The sequence below is a fragment of the Pinus tabuliformis genome, chromosome 1_2, assembly GCF_031772625.1.
Source record: "Pinus tabuliformis cultivar Carrire ecotype Pingquan chromosome 1_2, CPIR1, whole genome shotgun sequence".
Taxonomy (NCBI): domain Eukaryota; kingdom Viridiplantae; phylum Streptophyta; class Pinopsida; order Pinales; family Pinaceae; genus Pinus; species Pinus tabuliformis.
In genome coordinates this window covers 392,437,241-392,462,204 of record NC_142298.1, presented here as the reverse complement: position 1 = coordinate 392,462,204, position 24,964 = coordinate 392,437,241, and the positions used below count along the sequence as shown (strand labels likewise).

General features: G+C 42.3%; 1 protein-coding gene across 1 annotated transcript in view; it reads left to right on the top strand.

Moving 5' to 3' along the window:
* Positions 1–24,964, top strand: part of LOC149206018 (glutathione S-transferase 2-like) — a gene marked incomplete in the record, with an annotated part of 358,107 nt that overhangs the window by 109,796 nt on the left and 223,347 nt on the right. Inside the window, 2 exon segments of the mRNA XM_089395257.1 lie at positions 24,458–24,511; positions 24,643–24,718. Coding sequence (XP_089251383.1) covers positions 24,458–24,511; positions 24,643–24,718 — 130 coding nt within the window.

Genomic DNA, 24,964 nt, shown 5'->3' with positions numbered 1-24,964 from the left:
CCCTCTCTCGCTTGGTTTCCCTCACCTTCCACTAATTCTCACCCTTTCCTTTCTCTCTTCTCACTAGTGTGAATTTCTCCATTGGATAGAGTTTCTTTCTCTTGTGGCCCCCACATTCCACTAGAGCTATAATTTTCTATTTCTGTGAAGTCCCACATGCCAAAAATGTCTCCAGTGCCCAAATTACAAAATTGTGCTATGCTTAGCACCTCCACAATAAACTCCATTAATCCCCTCAAATGAAAAATCAAAATATGGGATATTACACCTAACCATCCCCCCTTACTCCATCAAGGCCCTTCTCTTGAAGTTTAACCCTTAAAGAATTGTTAAAATTGGCAACTAGGGCCAAACTCCATGCGGGTCATCTTATTTATGGCAGCTGATATTTTTCTTGGATCCCTCTCATCGAGAGGTGTAGGATTGATCTAAAGATCATCCAATTCCGATAAGTATTCATGGAGATATGAATTTATTTGTGTTATGGGACAAATTCGTCAAGGTCGGCCAACAACCAAATAAACCCCTCATGTGCTCAACGTTTTAGTATAAATAGAGGTGCCTTGAAAGTCATTTGGACACACTCACAACTCTCTTGTGATCTCTTCCTCTCCATTCGTTAGGGTTTTAATGGAAGGAAGAATCCCTAAGAGAATACGCTGATCTAGGAGGTTTGCTCTAGCCCTAGACGAAGAGATCTATATGCTGCCCTCATCTACATTCATGGAGAAGAATCTTCGCTGCCCAAAAGGGAGGCTCTTATATTGCAGCAAGGGTAGGGTTCAACGCTGCTATGAAGAAGCCCTAACGCTGCCCTATGGAGAAGCCCTGACATAACCTATGAACAGGTATATGCAGTCAAGAAGGGCAGCAATGTAAACACAGCCTAGAAGAGGGTCTCTACCCTAGATGGATGGCCTAAAACCTTAACGCAGTCTATGGAAGAATGAAAGGTCTGAAATTGCCCTAACCGCAGCAAGAGAGTGAGGCTCTAAGACAGCATGGAGGCGGCCTGAGTTCCTCAATGGAGGCCGAGTTAATTGCTGGAGCAGTAGCTTGTTTTTGGGTCACTTTGGTGGAGGGCGCCTAAGGGCTAGTTGTTATTGCTGGGGTATAACAAGCCAACATGTGGTTTAGGAATGCTGGAAAAGGGTGATTGTAGCTTTCGTACAGATGTTGCTGCTGATGTGTGAGGGCTGGTAGGACTGTTATTGATGCCCCAACCAGTCCGTGACCTTATTGTGAAGGCTGTCCTAACAGTTGTTAGAATGATCAGAGAATCCCCTAACAGTGATTTGATGTAAGTGCAGCAGCATGATAGCAACAACAAGCATGCAAGTTCAGCAAGCATGCACATTGGGACAACATGCATGCAAGGTACAGCATGCATACACATTGGGGCAGCAAGCATGCATATTGGGACAGCAAGCATGCAAGGTACAACAAGCATGCACATTGGGACAAGAAGCATGCAAGGTACAGCAGGCATGCACATTGGGACAGCAAGCATGCACATTGGGACAGCAAGCATGCAAGGTACAACAAGCATACACATTGGGACAACAAGCATGCACATTGCGACAACAAGCATGCAAGGTACAACAAGCATGCACATTGGGACAACAAGCATGCAAGGTACAGCAAACATGCACATTGGGACAACAAGCATGCAAGGTATAGCAACAACAAGCACAATGGGACAGCATGGCAAGCATAGTGCTGCAAGCACATATGACAGTATGGCAACATGGCGTAGCAATGGCACATGATGCAGTACAGTGATGGGTACAGTGATGATTGGTGAAGCATGATGAGATGCAACATAGTGATGATGGGTGCGCATGGTGCAACTCGGTGAGGTGCGGCATGATGACAAGGTGCAGCACAATGATAGGTGAAAGAGTCACCTTGGAGAATTAGTTGAATTAGCATGTCTTCAACTGATCTCTTGTATCAATTTCTTAGAGATGATCTATGCTCTTATCTAGATAAGTCAAAGTGTTGACTTCTGTTGTAAATGTACTCTCTCTCTCTTTGCTGAACTATTGAAGAACATATAAGAAGAATTGATCAAGGGTTCCCCACATTGGGGTTTGTCCCTGGATAGCGCCACATCTTGTGTCCTCTTGTCTTGGCTTGTCTTCTGCGATTTATATTTATGTTCTATTTGCAGTTTACTTTAACGTTAATGTGATTGATAATCTGGAAAAAGTATTGAGCTAACTGTGAAAATTGAAATAAATTGCTCTAGCATAGAACATACCTAAAATTAACATGGAATCAGAGCTGAGGTGAAGACAAAGCCCAAGCAAGAGTGAAAGAGCAATCACCGAAGACAGTTGGGAAATGACAAAAGGGTCAATGGATTCCTCATCCCTCTTCTAATTCACCAAGGGTGAAGTCGAAGCAGAGAATATTATCAGAATGATGTAGCGGAAGTTTCTGATGGTCTACCTGAAGGTCACTTTTATGGGAAGTCCGGATCTAAGGGTGGAATGAAAGGCAGATTCCTTGGTTGAAATAAGTTCGGCCATTATGCGAAGGAGTGTCCGACTAGTAGGGACACATCACTTGATGATGATAACAATCATTCCAGGGACATCTTCAATGATCAGAGGAATGACAGGTATTGTAGGTCATCAAGTACACGACCGACTCTTCAGAGAAAGCAAGGAACCCTTGGTATGAAGAATCAAATGTTGTTTTTGATAAGATAAAGAAGTGTTATCTTGTATTGGCCCTCTCCTTCAGATTCTTTGGGAATCTGGCTTATTGATTGTAGTGCTTCAAGGCACTCCATCGGATAGAAGGGTGCTCTCTCTCTAATTTGGTAGAGATGGAAACATTTGTGGGATTATACTTGGAGCCGATGCCACCTATCCCGGAAAGGGTGTTACTCCTCAATTGAATGAGGGTAACTCGATTCATTTACAGAATCTCTTTTATGTACTTGATCGCAAGAAGAACCTGGTGTCCATTTTGGCAATGGAAGTCAAAGGTTTTAGGGTGGCATTCATTGATGGAAAGGTACATGTTTGAAAATAGAATTTTCAAAGATGCTTTTACTCATGGGTTCAGGGTTTGGCAATTTGTATCAAATTGTAGAAAGTCCATTGGGGGCCATGTCAGTTGACACATAACATCGGAGGTCTGTGAGTCAGATGATGACAGGGATGCCTGAATTCAAAAGGAGCATGAAGGTACACGTCTGAGATGTACCGAAGGAAAATCTCACAAGGGGACCATTCCCCTCATGTAGCAGGTCCACAGGTTTGGAACAACCTGAGGAGGTTTGAGATTCATGATTGGGAATCTCATGTGTGTAGGTGGAAGAAAGTCCTCTATAGCTTGAAGCAATTCACCCTGGGTTTGATATGAGAGGATTGATAGCTGTCAGATAAAGCTGAGATTCACTAAGAGTGAAGCCGATCCAAACCATTGTTTGAAGGTTGTGGATGATAGACCTCTCATACCGGCACCTTCTAAGAATGACCTATTTCTAATAGGTGTAGAACCTCTCACTTGTAGAAGTAAGAGGGAGTTGGATTCTGGATGTGGAATGGTAAATTGCAAGCCCGTGACTACCTCGAGGATCTTAACTTTAAGAAGTTATATGATGATGATGCCGGACCAGATTTGAGAAATTCCTCTGAGTTTCATAACTCATTTGCATTGATGTTCTTGGTGAAATTTCGTCCGGATATATGTTTTGCAATTAGCATGGTGAGCTCATATTTGGTTGAGCCTCACTGGATTCGTGCCAAGAATATTCTAAGATATCTTCGGGGCACAATCTCTCATGCAATGTGGAAAAAGTCGAAGTCGGGATTAATTCAGCAAGGGTCCAAAAGTTGAAAAACTCGTCAAAGTTGGGAGTTTTTTGAAAAAGTCAGCAAAAAGTCGGCAAAATTAAAAAAACACAAAATTATTCTTTAATTTTTATTTATTTTTAACATCTAGAGTATCCACAACATCAAATAAATGCATTTCCACATAAACATGTAAAGAAAGCTAATATATAATATGTATATGAAGTCTAGTGCTACATCACATATCAAAATAGTGAATCAACCCCTGAATTTTGAGTCCTGTCTGAGTCTCAACTCTCAAGAGTCAAAATATCAACAAAAAATATAATAAATGTATATCATGAGTCATCTAAAAGTCATCAAGTAATCAGTCACTAAGATCCGCTTCCCCTTTTAATTTTTTAAATTTTTGTTTCCGCTAATTGTATTAAGAAATAAGTCATGCATTTATTCAGTAGATTGTAATCTGCTTGGGTAATAAGGTGTCAGGTGGTAGGTCCAATGAAAATTAACAGTGAGTATCACAGTAGATGTGAAAATTAACGCTTGGTGACTCCAAGCTGCTTATTTTCCGAGAAAACAATAGATGTCAGATTACTAACCTAGCCTTGGCATCTATTATTCAAAAACTCTTGGAGGTAAAATCCACTTCTGATACATAACCTTTCCCCACATTTACAGGGAGTTCACCACTAAAGAAGATTCCCTTTCAAAACGTGCTCTCATTGCAGGAAGGATCTTTGTTGTCACAAGATTTCACAGGTACTATGTTCTTGTCTGAAAAATGGGTTCTTTTTTGAGGCATCAATTTTATTTTTTTGGATAGGTTGTTGCTGTTTGATCTTCATGACCTCCTCTTTGTTGTTTCTTCTAGAAGCATTCAACAACTGTAACAATGTTTTTGATGGTGTGGGGTTCTTTCTATGGAAGACTGTTGTATGCCTGTCCTTTTGGTACTTTGGTAATCTTTTGAAGGGGCAGTGGCTGTTAGAGTCTGGATCACTGAAAGCCTGGAGGCTTAGTCAATGTATACTTTGCTTTCTAACTAGAAATATGAAGTATAAAGATTTGTTTTTCCTTGGAAAACAAAAACATATTTTAACCTCAAAACTAACATATTACAAATGAGACTGCTATGCTCGCAAGAAGTATGACAAACAATACAATGCAATAACTTGAAAATGCATGGATGGAAGCTTCAATTTAGAGTTTTTTCACCTTTGCAGCCTCTTTATCCGTGCCCTAGGAAGGGAGGCTGACTTTTTGGGTTGACTCCCGATTTAATTGGGAGTATAACGAAAAAATCGCGATTTTTTCCTTTGTGAAAAAGTCGCCAAAAAGTCGCCAAAAAGTCGGGGATTAAATCGTTTAGTTCAAAAAATCGCGTTTTTAGGATTAAATCGCGATTTTTTGCAGACTTTTTCCATATAGCTCTCATGGATTCAGATACACTTCCGAAAATATGAAACTGCATGATTATTCGAATGCTGACTGGGTAGGCAGTGTGGAGGATCACTAGAGCAATTCTCAATGCTGGTTCTCTTTGGATTCTGCTTCAATATCATGGATGAGCAAGAAGCAGATGTTGGTTGCTATAAGCACCGTCGAGACCGAATACATAGTTACGAGTATGATCTTGTGTGAAGCTACCTGGTTGCGGAAGCTCTTCAGTGAGCTGTTTGTATACATGATGAATACCACTGTGATTCTCTGTGACAACCAAAGGGGGATTCGATTGTTGAGGAATCCCGTATTCGATGATTGCTCTAGCAGATAGACATCAGATACTACCTTATATGGGATATGGTAAATCGATGAGTGAGGAGGCTCCATCGCATTGAGACTGATGTACAGGTCGCAGACATCTTGTCAAAGCCTCGGGGAAAGGTCAAATCTTTGACTTTCCTGAACGACTTGGAGTCATTGAGAGACCTTCGTATAGGGGTCCTGCATGTTGCATGCATTAAGATTTGGGTGCTCTAGGGGGCTTGGGGTACTTACTGGAGCAAAACACGACCATAGGGCGACTCACCCTCCCCTAATGGTGCGCTATGTACAGGGTGAATAACTCAGCCTTTCCTGTGATACCCCGAGGTGACTTTGGGACAGGACGATTCGTTCTCCTGTGAGCCAGGATGATTCGTTCTCTTGTGGGATAGGATGATTAGTTCTCCTGTCGAGGCATCCTAACAATGCAGTCTGGGACTCATGGGAAGTACCTCTCATTTGATCAATGAGCAAGGAAATGGGGTTAGGGACCATAGTAGTACTATTGATGGACGCATCGTTGTATCTACCGTACTCCCTATGCTAGGATGACCTCCATTGATCTGGGATCAATATGAGTGGTTTGAGACACTCTCTTGTGATATTGATCTGGGATCAATAGAGCTGACTTCGGGTCAGTAGAGAATGGTATGAGACATTCTCGATCAATTCTTCTTCTACATGGTTCAACAGAGAAGAGCAGTGCAGGGCACTGATGGCAGAGATAGTACAATCTAGCAGATGGATCAGCGGATCGAGTTTTCCCTAGTTGAGAGGGAGTGTTAAAATTGGCAACTAGGGCCAAACTCCATGTGAGTCATCTTATTTATGGCAGCTGATATTTTTCTTGGATCCCTCTCATCGAGAGGTGTAGGATTGATCTAAAGATCATCCGATTCCGATAAGTATTCATGGAGATATGAATTTATTTGTGTTATGGGACAATTCATCAAGGTCGGCCAGCAACCAAATAAACCCCTCATGTGCTCAACGTTTTAGTATAAATAGAGGTGCCTTGAAAGTCATTTGGACACACACACAACTCTCTGTGATGTCTTCCTCTCCATTCGTTTGGGTTTTAATGGAAGGAAGAACCCTAAGAGAATATGCTGGTCTAGGAGGTTTGCCCTAGCCCTAGACGAAGAGATCTACACGATGCTCTCATCTACATTCATGGAGAAGAATCTTCACTGCCCAAAAGGGAGGCTATTATATTGCAGCAAGGGTAGGGTTCAACGCTGCTATGAAGAAGCCCTAACGCTGCCCTATGGAGAAGCCCTAACATAACCTAAGAAGAGGTATATGCAGTCAAGAAGAGCAGCAATGTAAATGTAGCCTAGAAGAGGGTCTCTACCCTAGATGGATGCCTTAGAACCTTAACGCAGTCTATGGAAGAATGAAAGGTCTGAAATTGACCTAACCGTAGTAAGAGAGCGAGGCTCTAAGACAACGTGGAGGAGGCCTGAGTTCCTCAATGGAGGCCGAGTTAATTGCTAGAGCAGTAGCTTGTTTTTGGGTCACTTTGGTGGAGGGTGTAAGGGCTAGTTGTGACTGCTGGGGTATAACAAGCCAACGTGTGGTTTAGGAATGCTGGAGAAGGGTGATCGTAGCTTTGGGACAGATGTTTCCGTTGATGTGCAAGGGTTGGCTGTCCTAATAGTTGTTAGAATGATCAGAGAATCCCCTAACAGTGATCTGATGCAAGTGCAGCAGCATGATAGCAACAACAAGCATGCAAGGTCAGCAAGCATGCACATTGGGACAGCAAACATGCAAGGTACAACATGCATACACATTGGGAGAGCAAGCATGCGCATTGGGACAGCAAGCATGCAAGGTACAACAAGCATGCACATTGGGACAACAAGCATGCAAGGTACAACAAGCATGCAAGGTCAGCAAGCATGCACATTGGGACAACAAGCATGCAAGGTACAACAAGCATGCACATTGGGACAACAAGCATGCAAGGTACAATAAGCATGCACATTGGGACAACAAGCATGCAAGGTATAGCAACAACAAGCACAATGGGACAACATGGCAAGCATAGTGCTGCAAGCACATATGACAGTATGGCAACATGGCGCAACAATGACACATGATGCAGTACAGTGATGGGTACAATCATGATTAGTGAAACATGATGAGATGCAGCATAGTGATGATGCACATGGTGCAACACGGTGAGGTGTGGCATGATGACGAGGTGCAGCACAATGATAGGTGAAAGAGTCACGTTGGAGAATCAGTTGAAGCAACATGTCTTCAACTGATCTCCTGTATCATCTTCTTAGAGATGATCTATGCTCTTATCTATATGAGTCAAAGTGTTGATTTCTGTTGTAAATGTACTATCTCTCTCTCTCTCTGTGCTGAACTATTGAAGAACATATAAGAAGAATTGATCAAGGGTTTCCTCACATTGGGGTTTGTCCCTGGCTAGTGCCACATCCTGTGTCCTCTTGTCTTGGCTTGTCTTTTGCGATTTATATTTATGTTCTATTTGCAGTTTACTTTAATGTTAATGTGATTCCTAATCTGGAAAAGATATTGAGCTAATTGTGAAAATTGAAATAAATTGCTCTAGCATAGAACATACCTAAAATTAACAAGAATCCATTAAACCCTAGTAGGATAAGGTACTAATTGTTGGTGTGTTGATCATCCAAAAGTTTTATTAAATTTCATTGTCTTTTTCTCCCTCCTAGATGTCTAGGGTAGCCGCTAGTAAAAGTGAAATTTGTGTTAATGTTTGTGGCTCATAAAGTAGGATTTGCATCTATAAATTTTTTAAAGGAAAAATCTAGCATAGTGAATGTTTGATACCTCCTATTTAGGGCCGACGTTGCCTTCTTTTTGCTGTTTATTCGTACCTAACAACCATAGAAATAAATTCCCTAACCTAATCATAGTCTTTGTTGGAAGATCTTTGATCCTTTGTTGTTGAACATCATTTGAAGACCTTTTCTTGGGCTACTATATGACATTGAACACCTTATCATTGCATATTATTCAAACCCTGTTAAAATTGGGAACTAGGGCCAAACTCCACATGGGTCATCTTATTTATGACAGCTGATATTTTTCTTGGATTCTTCTCTCCGAGTGGTGTAGGATTGATCTAAAGATCCTCTGTCAAGGTCAGCCAGCAAACTTATGTAAGCTCAGAAGCCCAACAGTCACGTCTATTCATCCTCAACGTTTGCTATAAATTCATGATGCCTGAGCCTGATTTGGACACATTTCATTCACTCACATCTCTCTCTCCTAATCTGATTGGGTATGCATTTTTGGGCTGTCTTCTCTCTCACGCGTGCGAAGGAAAGGAGGGAAAAATTTTGTTTGTTGCGTTGACCAACGTTGACCGAGCTGCTGGGAGGCTGTTTGACTGCGTTGACTTGATGCGTTGATTTGTTTTGGCTTAGGTTTGGGAGAGGAATCTCTGTCCTAGTAGGCCGCAGATTTGGGCACAAGAATCAAGGCAATCTAACCTCTGTTTTGACCAACGTTGACTGTAATAGGGCTGGCCGTAGGGTTGACTTTCGTTGACCAGTTTTCACTTGACTTTTTCGGATTGTTTTGGGCTGATTAGACTTGCTGTTGAAGGCCGAAGTTGACTGGGTTTGACCGAGCTGAATTGAGGGTCTAATCTACACTTTTGACCAACGTTGACTTTTCTGGTTAGGGCTCTTTTGCCGCTGTTATAAATCATTAGATTTGTAAATTGTACTCTCTCTCTATTGAACTATTAAAGACTAAAAGAGGATTTGATCAAGGGTTTCCCCACATTGGGGTTTGTCCCTAACTGGTGCCTTATCTTGTGTCCTCTTGTCTTGGTTTGTCTTCTACTGTTTATGTTTATGTTCTATCTGCGTTTTACTATCATGTTGATGTGATTGCTAATCTGAATATTGATACTGGGCTAATAAAGAAATTGAAGTAAAATTGCTCTAAAGCATAGAACATATCATTGTTGCCTAAAATTAACATGGTATCAGAGCTGAGGTGAAGACAAAGCCCAAGCAAGAGTGAAAGAGCAATCACCAAAGACTGTTGGACAAGGACAAAAGTTTCAATGGGTTCCTCATCCTACTACCTGGCTGAAGACAAGCTCCACGATAAATCTGACTATCATGGATGGAAGATGTCTCTTGATTTGAACTTGGAAGATAATGCAGGGTCTAAAGGTCATTTCCATGGAAAGCCTGAATCTAAAGGGAGGAAGGAAGGGCGGGTACTTTGTTTGCAATAAGTTTGGCCACTATGCAATGGAGTGTCCAAATAGAAGGGACACATCACATGATGATGATCACAATCATTCCAGGGGTAACTTCAACAACTACGATCAAAGGAATGGCAGGTCCAATGGCAAAGGAAAAAGGAATTCGGGACATCAAGGAAATGGTCGACCCTCCAAGAAAGCAAGGAACTCCAGGTATCAAGAATCAAATGTTGTTAACAATAAGTAAAAGGAGTACTTTCTTATATCGACCCTCTCCACTGCCTCTCCTCGGACACTTTGGGGAATTGGCTAATTGATAGTGGTGCCTCAAGGCACTTCACCGGATACAAGGAAGCCCTCTCTAATCTGATAGAAAATGAGACAAACTTGGAGATCATCCTTGGAGATGATGCCACCTATCCCGTGAAGGGAGTAGGGAATGTTACCCTTCAATTGAATCAATGTAACACTATTCATTTACAAGAAGTACTATATGTACCCGATCTCAAGAAGAACCTGGTGTCCATTTTGGCAATGGAAGACAATGGATTCAAGGTGGCATTCATCGATGGAAAGGTATGTGTTTGGGAAAGAAATTTTAAAGATGCTTTTACTCTTGGGTTGAGGGTTGACACTTTGTATCAAGTTGGAGGAAGTCCATTTGGATCCATGTCTTGCGAGACATCTATACAATCTGAACTATGGCATCGGAGATTTGCTCATCTTCATTATAAGGCCCTACCCGATCTGAGACAGATGGTGACAAGTATACCCAAGTTCAAAGTAGAGCATGAAGGTGTATGTCTGGGATGTGTTGAAGGAAAACTTACAAGGGGACCATTCCCCTCAAGTAATAGCAAGACCACGAACATATTGCAATTGATCCACTCCGACATATTTAGTATGATGGTTGTAAACTCTTTGGGAGGATATTTATATTATCTCACTTTTACGGATGATTATTCTCGCAAAATTGGATCTACTTCTTGAAGAAGAAGGATGAAGTGTTCACTTGGTTCCGACACTTCAAAGCCTTTATCGAAAACCAATCCAAGAAGAAAATCAAGATATTGAGGACTGATAATGGGACCGAGTACGAATCCAAAGAATTCCAAGATTATTGTTGAGAAGCTGACATTAAGAGGGAGACTACAACACCATATACTCCCGAAAAGAATGGTGTGGCTGAAAGGAAGAATCGTACTATTGTAGAAGCTGTTCGTGCCATGCTTCATGATCAAGGGCTTCTGAAGTTTCTATGGGCTGAAGCTGCAAATACTGTTGTGTATGTTCAAAACCGATGCCCTCATCAAGCTTTGGACTCCAAAACTCCCGAAGAAATGTTCATTGGTAAGAAACCCGATGTCTCTCATTTTAGAATTTTTGGAAGCCCCGTATATTTTCATGTGCCGAAAGAGAAAAGAAGCAAATTGGGTGCATCTGGGAAGAAAGGAATCTTTGTGGGCTATAGTGAAAATTCTAAGGGATATAGAATTTATGTGGCTGGCCAAAGTGAAGTTGAGATAAGTCATGATGCCACCTTCGACGAAGATATGGCCCTCAGGTAGATCAACAACCTTCCTATCCCAAGGAAGGACAAAGACGCTGACATCGGAAAACAGGGTGCAAAAGAAGATGAAACAATGCCGAATGTTGATGAACCTATGGATTATATTGATCCTTCTCCTCAAGAGCGCTCCTCTTCCAAGAGGAGACCCTCATGGGTTAGGGAGAATCTCGAAGATGCCAAGAGACATATTGCACCAAAGGGGACTTTCTGTGAAAGCAAGAAGCCGAACATGTATTAAGGATACTTTACCGTCACGAGAACAATCATTCAAAATGAGCCTTCGTTATTCGAAGAAGCCGTGAAGCAACAAGTATGGAAGGATGCTATGAATGATGAATATGAGTCAATTATGAAGAATGATGTCTGGGATGTGGTTCTTAGACCCCAGGACAAATCACCTATAAGTGGCTCTACAAAATCAAGCATGGAGCTGATAGAAGTGCGGAAAAGTTCAAGGCTAGCTTTGTTGCTCAAGGCTTCTCTCAAAAGTAAGGTGTAGATTACGATGAGATATTTGCACCTGTTGCCCGATACACCACCATCCGCTCGATCATAGCCCTTGTTGCGTTGCAAGGATGGAACCTACATCAGCTGGATGTCAAGACTGCTTTCTTGCATGGTTCAATCAAAGAGGAAGTCTATGTGGAACAACCCAAGGGGTTTGAGGTTCATGATCGAGGATCTCATGTAAGCAGGTTGAAGAAAGCTCTCTATGGATTGAAGCAAGTACCTTGGGCTTGGTATGAGAGGATCGATAACTATCTGATGAAGCTGGGATTACTAGAAGTGAAGCCGATTCGAACCTTTACTTTAAGGTTGAAAAAGATAAACCTCTCATTCTGGTACTTTATTTGGACGACCTCTTTCTGACAAGTGCAAACCCTCTCGTTCTCAAATGTAAGAGGGAGTTGGCTTCTGAATTTGAGATGAAGGACCTAGGACCGATGCACTATTTCCTAGGGTTGGAGTTCTGAAAAATGGCAAGTGAAATTTTCCTCTCTCAAGGAAAATATGTTGTGAAGATATTGGAAAGATTTGGGATGGTGGACTGCAAGCCTGTGACTACTCCTATGGAACTTAACTTTAAGAAGTTATGTGGTAATGCTGCTGGACTTGAATTGGGAAATGCTTTTGAGTATCGTTAACTCATAGGAGCATTGATGTTCTTGGTGAACTCCCGTCCAGACATATGTTTTGCAGTTAACACATTGAGCCAATATATGGTTGAACCTCATCATATACATTGGATTGGTGCCAAGAATCTTTTGAGATATTTTCGGGCCACAATCACTCATGTACTGAGATACATTGTTGGAGATGTGAGGCTGCATGGTTATTCTGATGCTTATTGGGCTTGCAGTTACAGTGGATCACAAGAGCACTTATGGATGCTGTTTTTCTTTGGGTTCTGCTTCGATATCCTGGATGAGCAGGAAGCAGAAATCGATTGCCTTGAGCACCGTTGAGGCCGAATACATAGCTGCTAGTATGGCCTCCTGTGAAGCTGTTTGGTTGTGGAAGCTCTTTAGTGAGTTGTTTGGACATGTGCTTGATACGACCATGATCCTCCGCGACAACTAAAGTGGGATCAGATTACCAGGGAATTCTGTGTTTCATGATCGCTCCAAGCATATAAATATCAGGTACCACTTTATCCGAGATATGGTACAACGAGGAGCAATAAGGCTCCATCACATTGGGACTGATGAGCAGGTCGCCGATATTCTGACAAAGCCCCTGGGGAAGGTCAAGTTCTTGGCCTTCCGAGGACCACTTGGAGTCGTGGAGAGACCCTCTTATGAGGGTCCTGTATGAGATGGACATTGAGCTCTGGGATTTCTGGGGGGCTTGGGGTACTTCTTGGAGCGATGAACAACCATAGGGTGAGTGGTTCAACCTTCCCCTAGTAGTTTGCTGTGTATAGGGTGAGTGGTTCAACCTTCCCCTGCGATACCCCTTAGCGACATGTAAGCAAGATGAGTGGTTTGTCCTTCTCCTACTGAGACATCCTACCCATGCAGTCTGGGACTCATGGGAAGTACCTCTCATCTGGCCAATGAGTAGGGAAATGAGGATAGGGACTAGAGTACTACCGATGGACGCATCGTGTACTACTGTACTCCCTATGCTAGGATGACCGATATTGATCTGGGACCAATGGAACTAACTTCGGGTCAGTAAGAGTGGTATGACACACTCTCTTTTGATTGGAACTGACTTCGGGTCAGTAAGAGTGGTATGAGACACTCTATTTTACTTGGGATTGACTTCGGGTCAGTAGAGAATGGTATGATACATTCTCGATCACTTCTTCTTCTTCATAGTTCAGCAGAGCAGAGCAGAGCAATGTATTGATGGCAAAGATAGTACAAATTGGCAGATGGATTAGAGGATGGAGTTCTCCCTAGTTGAGAGGGAGTGTTAAAATTGGCAACTAGCGCCAAACTCCACATGGGTCATCTTATTTATGACAACTGATATTTTTCTTGGATTCCTCTTTCCAAGAGGTGTAGGATTGATATAAAGATCATCTGATTCTGACATGTACAAATGTAGTTATGAATTTATTTTGATTATGGTCAAATTGTCAAGGTCGGCTAGTAAACTTATGTAGTTTCACAAGCCCAACAATCACGTCTATTCATCCTCAACGTTTGCTATAAATTCATGATGCCTGAGCCTCATTTGGACACATTTCATTCACTCACATCTCTCTCTTTTCTCATTTTATTGGGTATGCATTTATGGGTTGTCTACTCTCTCACACGTGCAAAGGAAAGGAGGACAAAATTCTGTTTGCTGCATTGATCATCATTGACCGAGTCGCTGGGAGGTTGTTCGACTGCATTGACTTGATGCGTTGACTTGTTTTGACTCCGGTTTGGACAAGGAATCTCTCTCCTAGCAGGCCGTAGATCTGGGCACAAGAACCGAGGCAATCTGACCTCTGTTTTGACCAACATTGATTGTACTAATTCTGGCCACAGGGTTGACTTTCATTGACCAGTTTTGAATGGATTTTTTTCGGATTGTTTTTGGCTGATTAGACCTGCTGTTGAAGGCCGAAGTTGATTGGGTTTGATCGAGCTAAATTGAGGGTCTAATCTGCCCTGTTGACCAATGTTGACTTTTCTGGTTAGGGCTCTTTTGTTGCTGTTATAAATTATCAGATTTGTAAATTGTACTATCTCTCTTTGCTAAACTATTAAAGACTAAAAGAGGATTTGATCAAGGGTTTCCCCACATTGGGGTTTGTCCCTAGCTGGTGCCACATCTTGTGTCCTCTTGTCTTGGCTTGTCTTCTACTGTTTATGTTTATGTTCTAAGTGCATTTTACTATCATGTTGATGTTATTGCTAATCTGAATATTAATACTGGGCTAATAAAGAAATTGAAGTAAAATTGCTCTAAAGCATAGAACATACCATTGTTGCCTAAAATTAACAAACCCTAACTCGTAGTAGCCTTGTTTTGGTTTAAGCATAGAGTATTTGAACCTTAACATAGAACACTTAGGCCATTCTGGGCCTTGCCAGTTCTCTATCCAATATTTAGACTCCTCATTCATCACCTTGAGCTATAGCATTAAAATTATCCTTTAGGTGATATAGGGAAGCCTCCCTTATGGTTAATTACCACTAAGGAGCAGGAGAAAGGTTATCATTGCATATTATTCAAACCCTAACTCATAGTAGCCTTGTATTAGTTTAAGCATAGAGTATTTGAGCCTTATCATTGAACACCTAGTGTTGATTTGGGGTAGCATCGGATGTGCTCTAGCCATGAAAATTGGTGGAGAGGCTAAAGCACATGAGATCTCCAAGACCCAGAAATGGTTTGGACAGATTGTACCTAGTTTGGGAGATATTAAAATAATTATAATTTTTAATGGAATTCCTAAGTCTAAACTTAGGAAAAATAAAATATTAATGAGTATTAATATAAAATTGGGTTAGAAGGTTCCAAAAGTCATGGATCAAAGCAATCTAATCTTAGCCATTGATTAGAGATTTAATCTCGGCCATTGTAGGACCAACAAGAAAAGTATAAGAAGAGGCTTGAGGGTTAGTGGGAGAACACACCAGAATGATCAGTCATTCATTTTGCTAGAGCGGGGTTGCTAAGCAAAAGTGAATCAATGATCAGCAGCGAGGGGTAGTGAGTACTGGACAGAGAGGCAGAGACAGTACTGAGAGACCAGCACAGAAGCAGGGAGAGCGAGAGCAACAGCCAGTTCAGGCCACACAGAGCCCAACAGAGACAACACAGAGGCCAGAGGGACTGTGTCATCCACGCAGAGGCTGCTGGAGTGACGCAGAGGGTCCCAGAGGTTGTGCAGTGCCTCAAAGGGTTGACGCAGAGGGTCCTGGGATTGATGCAGAGGCCAGAAGGGCAAACTTGAGCTTCAGTTGTGACGGAGAGGGTTTTGTGGGACAGGTTTTCTGAATACCTGTTTCCGAATATAGAGGTATTGTTGCCGTGTATTTTTTCTCTGCCGGGTGAGCCGGTTAGGCACCAAGTTGTACTAAAGGAAATACTGCACAATAATAAACCCTCAGAATAGCTGCACCGGTTTTCCCGCATTGGGTTTTTCCAAGGACGTTTGTCCAAAAATAACGGTGTTACTTGTGTGCTTGTTTTCCTTCAGTTGATGATCTGTAGATGTTGTGGCTGTATTGTGTTTATTTCGATATTTAAATGTTTTAAATAACTTGTTCAGAATTTACAAGTAGAAGAAATAAACCAGCAGAATAAAGATTAATTTTCTAATGGATAGACGTAGAAAATTCAACATGGTATCAGAGTGTGGTTGTAGATCACAGGAGAGCTGAAGGCATCAACTAAGCAGAGCATTTGCAGCAGAAATTTCAGTGTTGCAGGAATCGCCCCCCCCCGGAGGATCCAAACCCGGAACCGCGGTTCGGAGCGAACCGTCCCGGAATCCATTTGGGAATCGCGATTCTGAGGAGGAGGGGGCGCGGTTCCGTCTTTTATACGCGGTTCCTGCCATATAGGTTGCGGCCACCCCGGAACCGCGGATCCGAGGGCGGTTCGGGCACGGGGTGGCGCCAAGCTTCCGGCCCGGAACCGCACGCCACCCGCACGGTTCCCAGGCGATTCCGGAAGCAACCCGCGGCATCATTTTTTTAACTTGATTTTTTTTTAATTTGTTTTAACTTGAGTCTTAACTAGCATGAGGGGGTGGGTTAGGTTGGTTTAGGGTGAGTCTAGGGTGACTTTAGAAAAGAATAAAGCCCCCATTCTCTTCTCATTTTCTCACTTTGAGTTTATGAGAGTTGGAAAAGAGAAGAGAGGAGAGGAGAAGAGAAGAGAGGAAAGGAGAGGAGAAGAGAGGAGAGCTTGGAGGAGTGAAGAAGGAGGAGCTAGGAGAAGGAGGAGGAGCTTGGAGCAAGAGCTTGGAGGACTTCATCTACAAGAGCTAAAGAGGTAAGTTCAAACCCCAAACTCCCTTGTTTTTTTGAAAAAAAAATTGTATTTTTCTCCTCCCTCTCCTACTCTTTCCCATTGTTTCTACTTGCTCCTTTATTTACAGGTTGTCCACCACCTATATCCATATTCCAAGATGGTGTTCTTTTGGCTTCTATGTATCATTCCACTCTTGGTTTTAATGATGGCAAGGGTGAGGAATAGAGGGGAAGAGGAAGGGGATGAACTTGGTCCTAATAGTAGTGACCCAATGTATGATGAGGAGGAAGGGTTTGAAGAGGAAGGGGATGAACTTGAAGAGGACACTGAAGCACAAGATGGGAAAGGTACATCAAATCCCTTGTGGACCTTTGTGACCAAACTTGAAGGGGGAAAGGGTGGTGGATCTTACAAATGGATGTGCCCTCATGGTTGTCATGGAGGAAAACCATATACGGGTTCATATACCCGTCTGAGGAGGCATCTTTGTGGGGTGCTAGACAGTGATGAAAGAAAGGGTTCCGTGGGGGTAACCATTTGCCCAAACATTTCAAGTGAACAAAGACAAAAATACATCAAATTAGAGATGGCTGCACAAGGAAAAAACAAGAAACAAAAAACTCATTCTGAATCAAGTGCAACCTCTAAATTTGGTAGTTGCCCATCTCCTCATGGTACTTTTGCAACCTCTGGAGGTAGAAAAACAATAGGGGATTTCCTTAATGTTACTGGGAGGGATGATGTGGATGGAAAGATAGTCCGTTTTCTTTGTGCTTGCGGTGTACCATTCAATGTGCTTCGCTCTCCCTATTGGCATGACATGGTAAAGGCCATCAATGAAGCCCCAAAAGGATACAAGGCCCCCAACTATGAGAAAGCTAGAACAGTGTTATTAGAAAGAGAAAAAGCTAAGGTTCAAAGAGCTTTGACACGTTTTACACATGAGTGGGTGGATTATGGGGTATCCATTGTATCAGATGGGTGGACAAATATTAGAAACCAACATTTGATAAATGTTCTTGGTGTTTCTTCTAGTGGTGCAGTATTTATTGCATCTCATGACTCCTCCTCCATCAGTGCAACTGCACAAAACATTGCAGATCTCCTATTGAAATCAATCAAAGATGTTGGTCCGAATAATGTGATTCAAGTGATCACAGATAATGCAGCAAATTGTAAGTTAGCAGGAAAAATTATTGAGCGTACTCATCCACACATCTTTTGGTCTGGGTGCCTGGTTCACACATTGAACCTTTTGATGCATGATATTGTGAAACACAAAGATTGTGGGTGGATTGCTGAGGTTTACAGGAAAGGGAAGCAGCTCATTAAATTCATCACAGGGCATACAAGGGTAAACTACTTCTATGGCACTTACTCCAAGTTGCAATTGCTTAAAATTGCAAAGACAAGATTTGCTAGTTATTACCTCACCTTTAGGCGGCTAATGAGGGTGAGACAAGCTTTAACTAATCTGGTGTGTGCTGAAACATGGGATGAAATTAACAATGACACAGATGGTGCTAATGAAGTCAAGGACATTGTTCTTGACAGTTACTTTTGGTCACAGGTTAAATATGTTTTGCAATTCACCAAACCAATTTATTACATGATCAAGTTTGCAGATTCAGATCGACCAGTAATTGGGGAGGTGTATGAGCAAATGGATAGCATGTTGGGGCAGATTAAAGACATTGTTGAGCCTAGAGATACCACCTTGTACAATTATATTCGTGAAGAGGTGGTAAAACGATGGGATAGCCTAAATGTTCCATTGCATGCATTAGCATATGTTTTGACACCTAAATACTATCATCCATCATGGCTTTCAAAACCAGCACCTGGGGGGGAGTCAGGAGAAGACCACACCAAGATAAAGAGGTTCACGAAAAATATATGGCTGCATTGAGTAGATTAATCCCTGATGAGGAGGAGGCTGCATTGGTACGGAGACACGTGAGCAACTATACGAGCAGCACTGGTCCATTTTCGAGCATGCATGCAATTCAAGATCGAGAGAATTTTTCTGCTCTTGAGTGGTGGAACATGCATGGAGGGCCTACTCCACTTCTACAGAGTTTGGCATTGCGGGTGCTATCACAGGTGGTAAACACTTCTTCTGCAGAGAGGTGTTGGAGCTCTTATTCTTTCATCCACAGTGTTAAAAGGAACAGGTTGAATTTAGACCGGGCAGAGAGCTTGGTTTATGTTCATTACAACTTGCGATTGTTGTCCCATTACTGTGAAGATGCAAAGTCTAATAAAGACTTGTTGACTTGGGACAAGAATCCAGAGGAGCCCAATTTGGAGGATGGAGTGTTGCGACTAGAGCAATTAGAGGATTCTCTTATCCAGGTATGTCCATTGTGGTATGAATTTTCCAATTTTCCCTTATAAAGAATTCATGTTTTTAATTTTTTTGTTAACTAGTGTTTTTTTTTTGCATGAATTTTTTGAGCGATTCTAGGATGATGACACGGGTGTTGATATGCCACCACCCCCACCCCCATCTGGTCCCTTGGTTTCTACTAGAGGAGGTTCTTCTTCATCAGTTCCAGTGCCACGACTTACACAGGGACCATCTTCTTCATTGCCACCACGTGGAGGCCCGCCATCACGTTCTATTCGTGGTGGAAGGAGGAGAGATTAGTAGATATATTCACAATCTACTTCTTTTTGTCATAGATTACTCATTAGACTTGTAGACTTGTGAATTTGAATTTTGAACCTTTTTGGCTTGGCGGTGACCAAGTGACATATTTTGTAAACATTATTATTTGAATTTTGGACATGACAAATGTTGACAGTTGCTCACTTGCTAGATAAATCATAATATGCTCTATGTTTTATGTTTTATAATATGCTTAAATGTTTTATGTTTTATAATATGCTTCAAAATTTGATGTATGTTTGTAATAGCTAGAATATAGATGATTGTTGTACATACTAGTAACTACAATGGAATCATGGATGCCATATCTATCTTGATTTATGCAAAAATATGCATGTTTTCATGTCTTCTACAATTAATTTGGTATTTGGGATGTTTGTTTTGAGTATAAATGCAAAAAAATATAAAAAAATATATATATATAGCAGACGCTTCCGCGGACGCTTCGCTCCCTAGATTTTTGGAAAATGACGCTTCCGCGCTCCGCGCTTCCGCTTCGCTCCCGCTTCGTGCAACATTGAGCAGAATTAACTATCTCGAGTGATAGTAGCTGATCCTTGCAGAAGCAATAGAGGAAAGGCTGACGCAGAGGGAATGCGTCATCAGTTCGGGCTAGAGAGAGGCCAACGCAGAGGTTGAGAAGGGCAGAGAGAGGCTCATGCAGAGCCACGCAGAGACATGGAGGGTTGACGCAGTGGTTGAGGGAGCTATTTTTGCTGTAGCCGGGATTGCGCAGAGCCTAGAGGTTCAATCCTTTAGTTGCTGGGGTGAAGGAAGCTGTGGGCAGTTTGTGGGAGCGAAGCTAGTGGGGTACTGTGGTTAGAACAATACCTAACAGGGCAAGACCAAGGTAGAGGAAGTTGCTTCCGAGGCGGATTTCTAGCCAAGGAATCTGGATCAGTGTTGCAGTTGCATAGACGATTGGAGAGGGGAAACTTGACGATTGGCAGAAGGATTTCCAGGAGGGAAATCGGGATTCAGAGGGAGTTTAGAAGAGAACTTCCAGACGAGAAGTAGAGAGACTCAAGGAGTCGATAGAGAAGTGTAGAGAGATGGCCGTTAATGGGCTGAGAGATCAGGACACGCTGGACAGAGCATCCAATTTGTGGTCTGGAAGGCCAAGATCTTGTCCATTCTACACAGACATCGTATCAAGGGCTTCGCCTTGAGAGTAATGGCTATCCTAGTTGACCTGGTAGCTAATGAAAGGTACGAGGAGGCAATGGCTAAGGCAAAGTGCATCACCCTTGATGGGGTCAAGGATCATGTGGTCCCACATATTGCCGAGAAGGAAACGATAAAGGAGATGTGGGACACTTTGAAGACATTTTACTAGCTTACTTCTATGCAGAGGAAGATGCTCTTGGAGAATCAACTAAGGTCATACCATATGTAGAAGGGAGTGCAAATAGATGTGTTCCTCAGTCGGTTGAAGGAGATCCATGACCAACTGACTTCCATAGGGGTCACGCCGGATCAAGAGTTGATGGTGAGGACCACACTTAATGCAGTCTTCGGGGAATCGGGGGAAATTTGTCCAGAGCATACTGGGCAGGGCGAGTCTTCCAGATGGGGAAGAACTATGGGCGGCTTTTTGTCAAGAAGAGATCAGACGGCTGACCAAGATGGGGAGTAGCAGTAAAGGGGTCAGGATCAAGAAGGAAGAGGAAGAGGATGCGGCTCTAGCATTTGCAGGAAAGCAGGAGAAGAGGAAGAGGATGCGGCTCTAGCATTTGCAGGAAAGCAGGAGAAGAGGAAGAAGAAGGACCTCTCCAAGGTCAAGTGCTTCCATTGTGGGGAATTGGGTCACTATGCGAACCAGTGTCCGAGGAAGAAGAGTAAGGGAGAGGCTTCTGACTCGAAGGCAGCGCCAGTGAGGGTGGAGAAAGAAGTCGAGGAGGATGACGATTGTGCCATGAGTGCTCATGTGCCACTTGAGAAGAAGTGCGGAGACATTGAGCTGTAGTCCGGAGAACTACAAGCGATGAGGGGCAGGGTCCTTGAGGTACCTAACCTCTTGGATTATACCTTGCTATGAGAGCTCCGAAGAGAGAGTAGCAGGACTGGCGGATGTCGGTAGAGACAGATGCGGATGAAGCGGCAGAGGGTGCTACAGTGCAGGAGTTCGCAGGCAACACGAGGCTAGCAGGTTGCAGTAGTGTGAGAGGCACAAAGAGTGTTGCAATAGTGCAGGATGGCACAGAGAGGTTTGCAGCAGTGCGAGATGCAGGGAGATGTTGCAGCAACGCAGAGGTCAGTAGAGGGAGCTCTTGTTAGCGACAGAGGGAGCTTCAGCATCGGGAGTGTTTCTAGCTTGACAGGGATGTCATTAGTTGGGTGGATCAATTACTTACTTCTCAGTTACTGACTTGCAGTGCAGTAGCAGTTAGCAGTATCACGATGCAACATGATGAGAGGGCATTGCAGTGCAGATGTAGTGTTGGGAGGAAGGATCAGCAACAACATGGATGCAGAGGGTGCTGTTGTACGAATGCAACACTGGCAGTGGCAGGGCCATGGGCAGTAGTGCAGAGGATGTTGGGCAGGGAGGCGTAGAATCAGCACAGGTACCGATGCTATATAATCAAAGTGATGCTTAGTGTGGAGTATTACTAGAGCACGATTCTCGCTAAGAGGGAGTGTTGATTTGGGGTAGCATCGGATGTGCTCTAGCCATGAAAATTGGTGGAGAGGCTAATGCACATGAGATCTCCAAGCCCATAAATGGTTTGGACAGATTGTACCTGGTTTGGGAGATATTAAAATAATTAATATTTTTGATGGAGTTCCTAAGTCTAAACTTAGGAAAAATAAAATATTAATAGGTATTAATATAAAAATGGGTTAGAAGGTTCCAAAAGTCATGGATCAAGCCGAATCTAATCTTAGCCGTTGATTATAGATTTAATCACGACTGGTGAAGGGCCAACGAGAAAAGTATAAGAAGAGGCTTGAGGGTCAGTTGGAGAACACACCAGAGTGATCAGTCATTCATTTTGCTAGAGCGGGGTTGTTAAGCAAAAGTGAATCAGTGATCAGCAACGAGGGGCAGTGAGTACTAGACAGAGAGGCAGAGACAGTACTGAGAGACGAACACAGAAGCAGGGACAGTGGGAGCAGCAACCAGTTCAGGCCACGCAGAGCCCAGCAGAGAGCGCAGAGGCCAGAGGGACCGCATCATCCACGCAGAGGCTGCTGGAGTGACACAGAGGGTCCTAGAGGCTGCGTAGTGCCTCAGAGTGCTGACGTAGAGGCTAGAAGGGCCAACGCTGAGCCTCAGTTGTGCCGAAAAGGGTTTCGTGGGACAGGTTGTCTGAATACCTGTTTCCGAATATAGAGGTATTGTTGCCGTGTATTTTTTCTCTGTAGGGTGAGTCGGTTAGGCACCCAGTTGTACTCAAGGAAATACTGCATAATAATAAACCCTTCAGAATATCTACACCAGTTTTCCCACATTGGGTTTTTCCGGGGACATTTGTCCAAAAATAACGGTGTCACTTGTGTGCTTGTTTTCCTTCAGTTGATGATCTATAGATGTTGTGACTGTATTGTGTTTATTTCGGTATTTAAATGTTTTAAATAACTTGTTCAGAATTTACAAGTAGAAGAAATAAACCAGCAGAATACAGATTAATTTTATAACGGATAGACTTAGAAAATTCAACACCTAGGCCATTTTGGGCCTTGCCAGTTCTCTGTCCAATATTTAGACTTGTCATTCATCACCTTGAGCTATAGCATTAGAATTATCCTTTAGGTGATATAGGGAAGCCTTCCTTGTGTGGTTAATTACCACTAAAGAGCAGGAGAAGGTTGTTGAGGTGACAATGACAACCATTTCTATTGTTGCTATAAGGTCTAGCCCCATCAAGGGAGGCTCTGAACCAGGCACACTAGATTTTACAACAACAATTGGAATTACCACCATCAAGGGATAGTCAGTTGGAGCAATAAAACCAAGCACCTTGAGAATTCAGACTAAAAGGACCAACCATGACTATACACTGTAGGTGATTTGGGCTACCAACTAACCAACACTTGTACATCAATCATCCCTCATTGCCACACACAACAAAATCATCACACTTTTGGCTCATCATAGTGGTTACATCCGAGGAAAAAATGTCTAGTACAGTTAAAGAATCTGAGGTGTAACAAGAGTGACTCATTGTCTACTTTTTGGATGACTAATTGCTCTAAAACATTTAGGTTTATGGGCTCAGGGAAACTCTTCTCTAGATCTACTCTAGCAAAGATTTTGACACATGAGATGGATTCTATTTTCTTAGTCTGTTGACTCTATTCCAAAATCATCATGAAGCTAACTTATAAATAGTATTTCTTTGACTCTCATTTTGCATATATGGTGGTATGATCTTTGACTTTTGATGGTTATCTTTACTTGAGTCAAAATTCAAAGACCAGTCTGAAGCTCACTGTTGCCAATGAGTCGTAGGCCACCCTTGCTTATTTGTTTGCCTGATGTGTTGACCTCAAAGACAAATATAAGAAAGCTTCTCCCAAAGAAATCACTTCTATTACTCCTTTCGCCTTTTGGGTTCAGTGCATTTTAACTTGATGCTTAACAAATTTTCACTGGGAGCATAGGTTGTGGAACTTTGCTATTACATCTCATTCATGCATTCAAGAAACCTCTTCATACATATCCTTTTTCTTTTCCGATTATTTTGCAACCATAAAGATTGAAAAAAACTGTACATGCTTTCAGGCATCATGAAACATTTCTATGCTATGCAAATTTTTAACAAGCGCTCTAGGCTATGTGGAGTCACACCTATGACAGTCTACTTTTTTCAAAGAATTCATGTGTTCTACAACAAATGTTCATATGAATACAAGTACACTTTTTTAATCATAAATATCTCGCAGCAGTGAAAAATGACAAAAAGTATATGTTTTCATGGTTTACGGAACATTTCTTTGCTCTGTAAATATTCCACAACTGTACCAAATTTAAAATGATGCAGGCCGCCTCTATTATTGGATCAAACATACAACCTCTTCAGAACTTGGTGATCTTGGTGAGCACTTGCCTAAAGTTCATGTACCTATGTGTTTTCCATCTTTATTTTCATTATAATAGGTTGAAGTACATGTGGCTTAGTAAGTAATAAAGATGATCTGAAGTCAAAAAAATACTTTATTTATTTAGAATTTGATTGAGGAGAAACTGGGAGCAGAGGAGCGTTTGGCATGGCCTAAACCATTCATAGAGAGAGGTTTTACTGGTAAGAAATTGTATAATTTAGCAATATATATTCTTTTGCTTGAACACAAACATTCAAATGGTTTTTTCAGAGATGGTTGGCAAATAGGAGAATGAAAAGTACTTCAAAATTGTTGCATTTGTTGTTACAAAAATACTACTTGTTTAAATATGTCATTTTTTTAAAACACTGCACCATATATTTCATTGTTGCACAAGAGAAAATACATCATATGTTCTTATTTTTCCAACTGAAGTAGAGGCATGA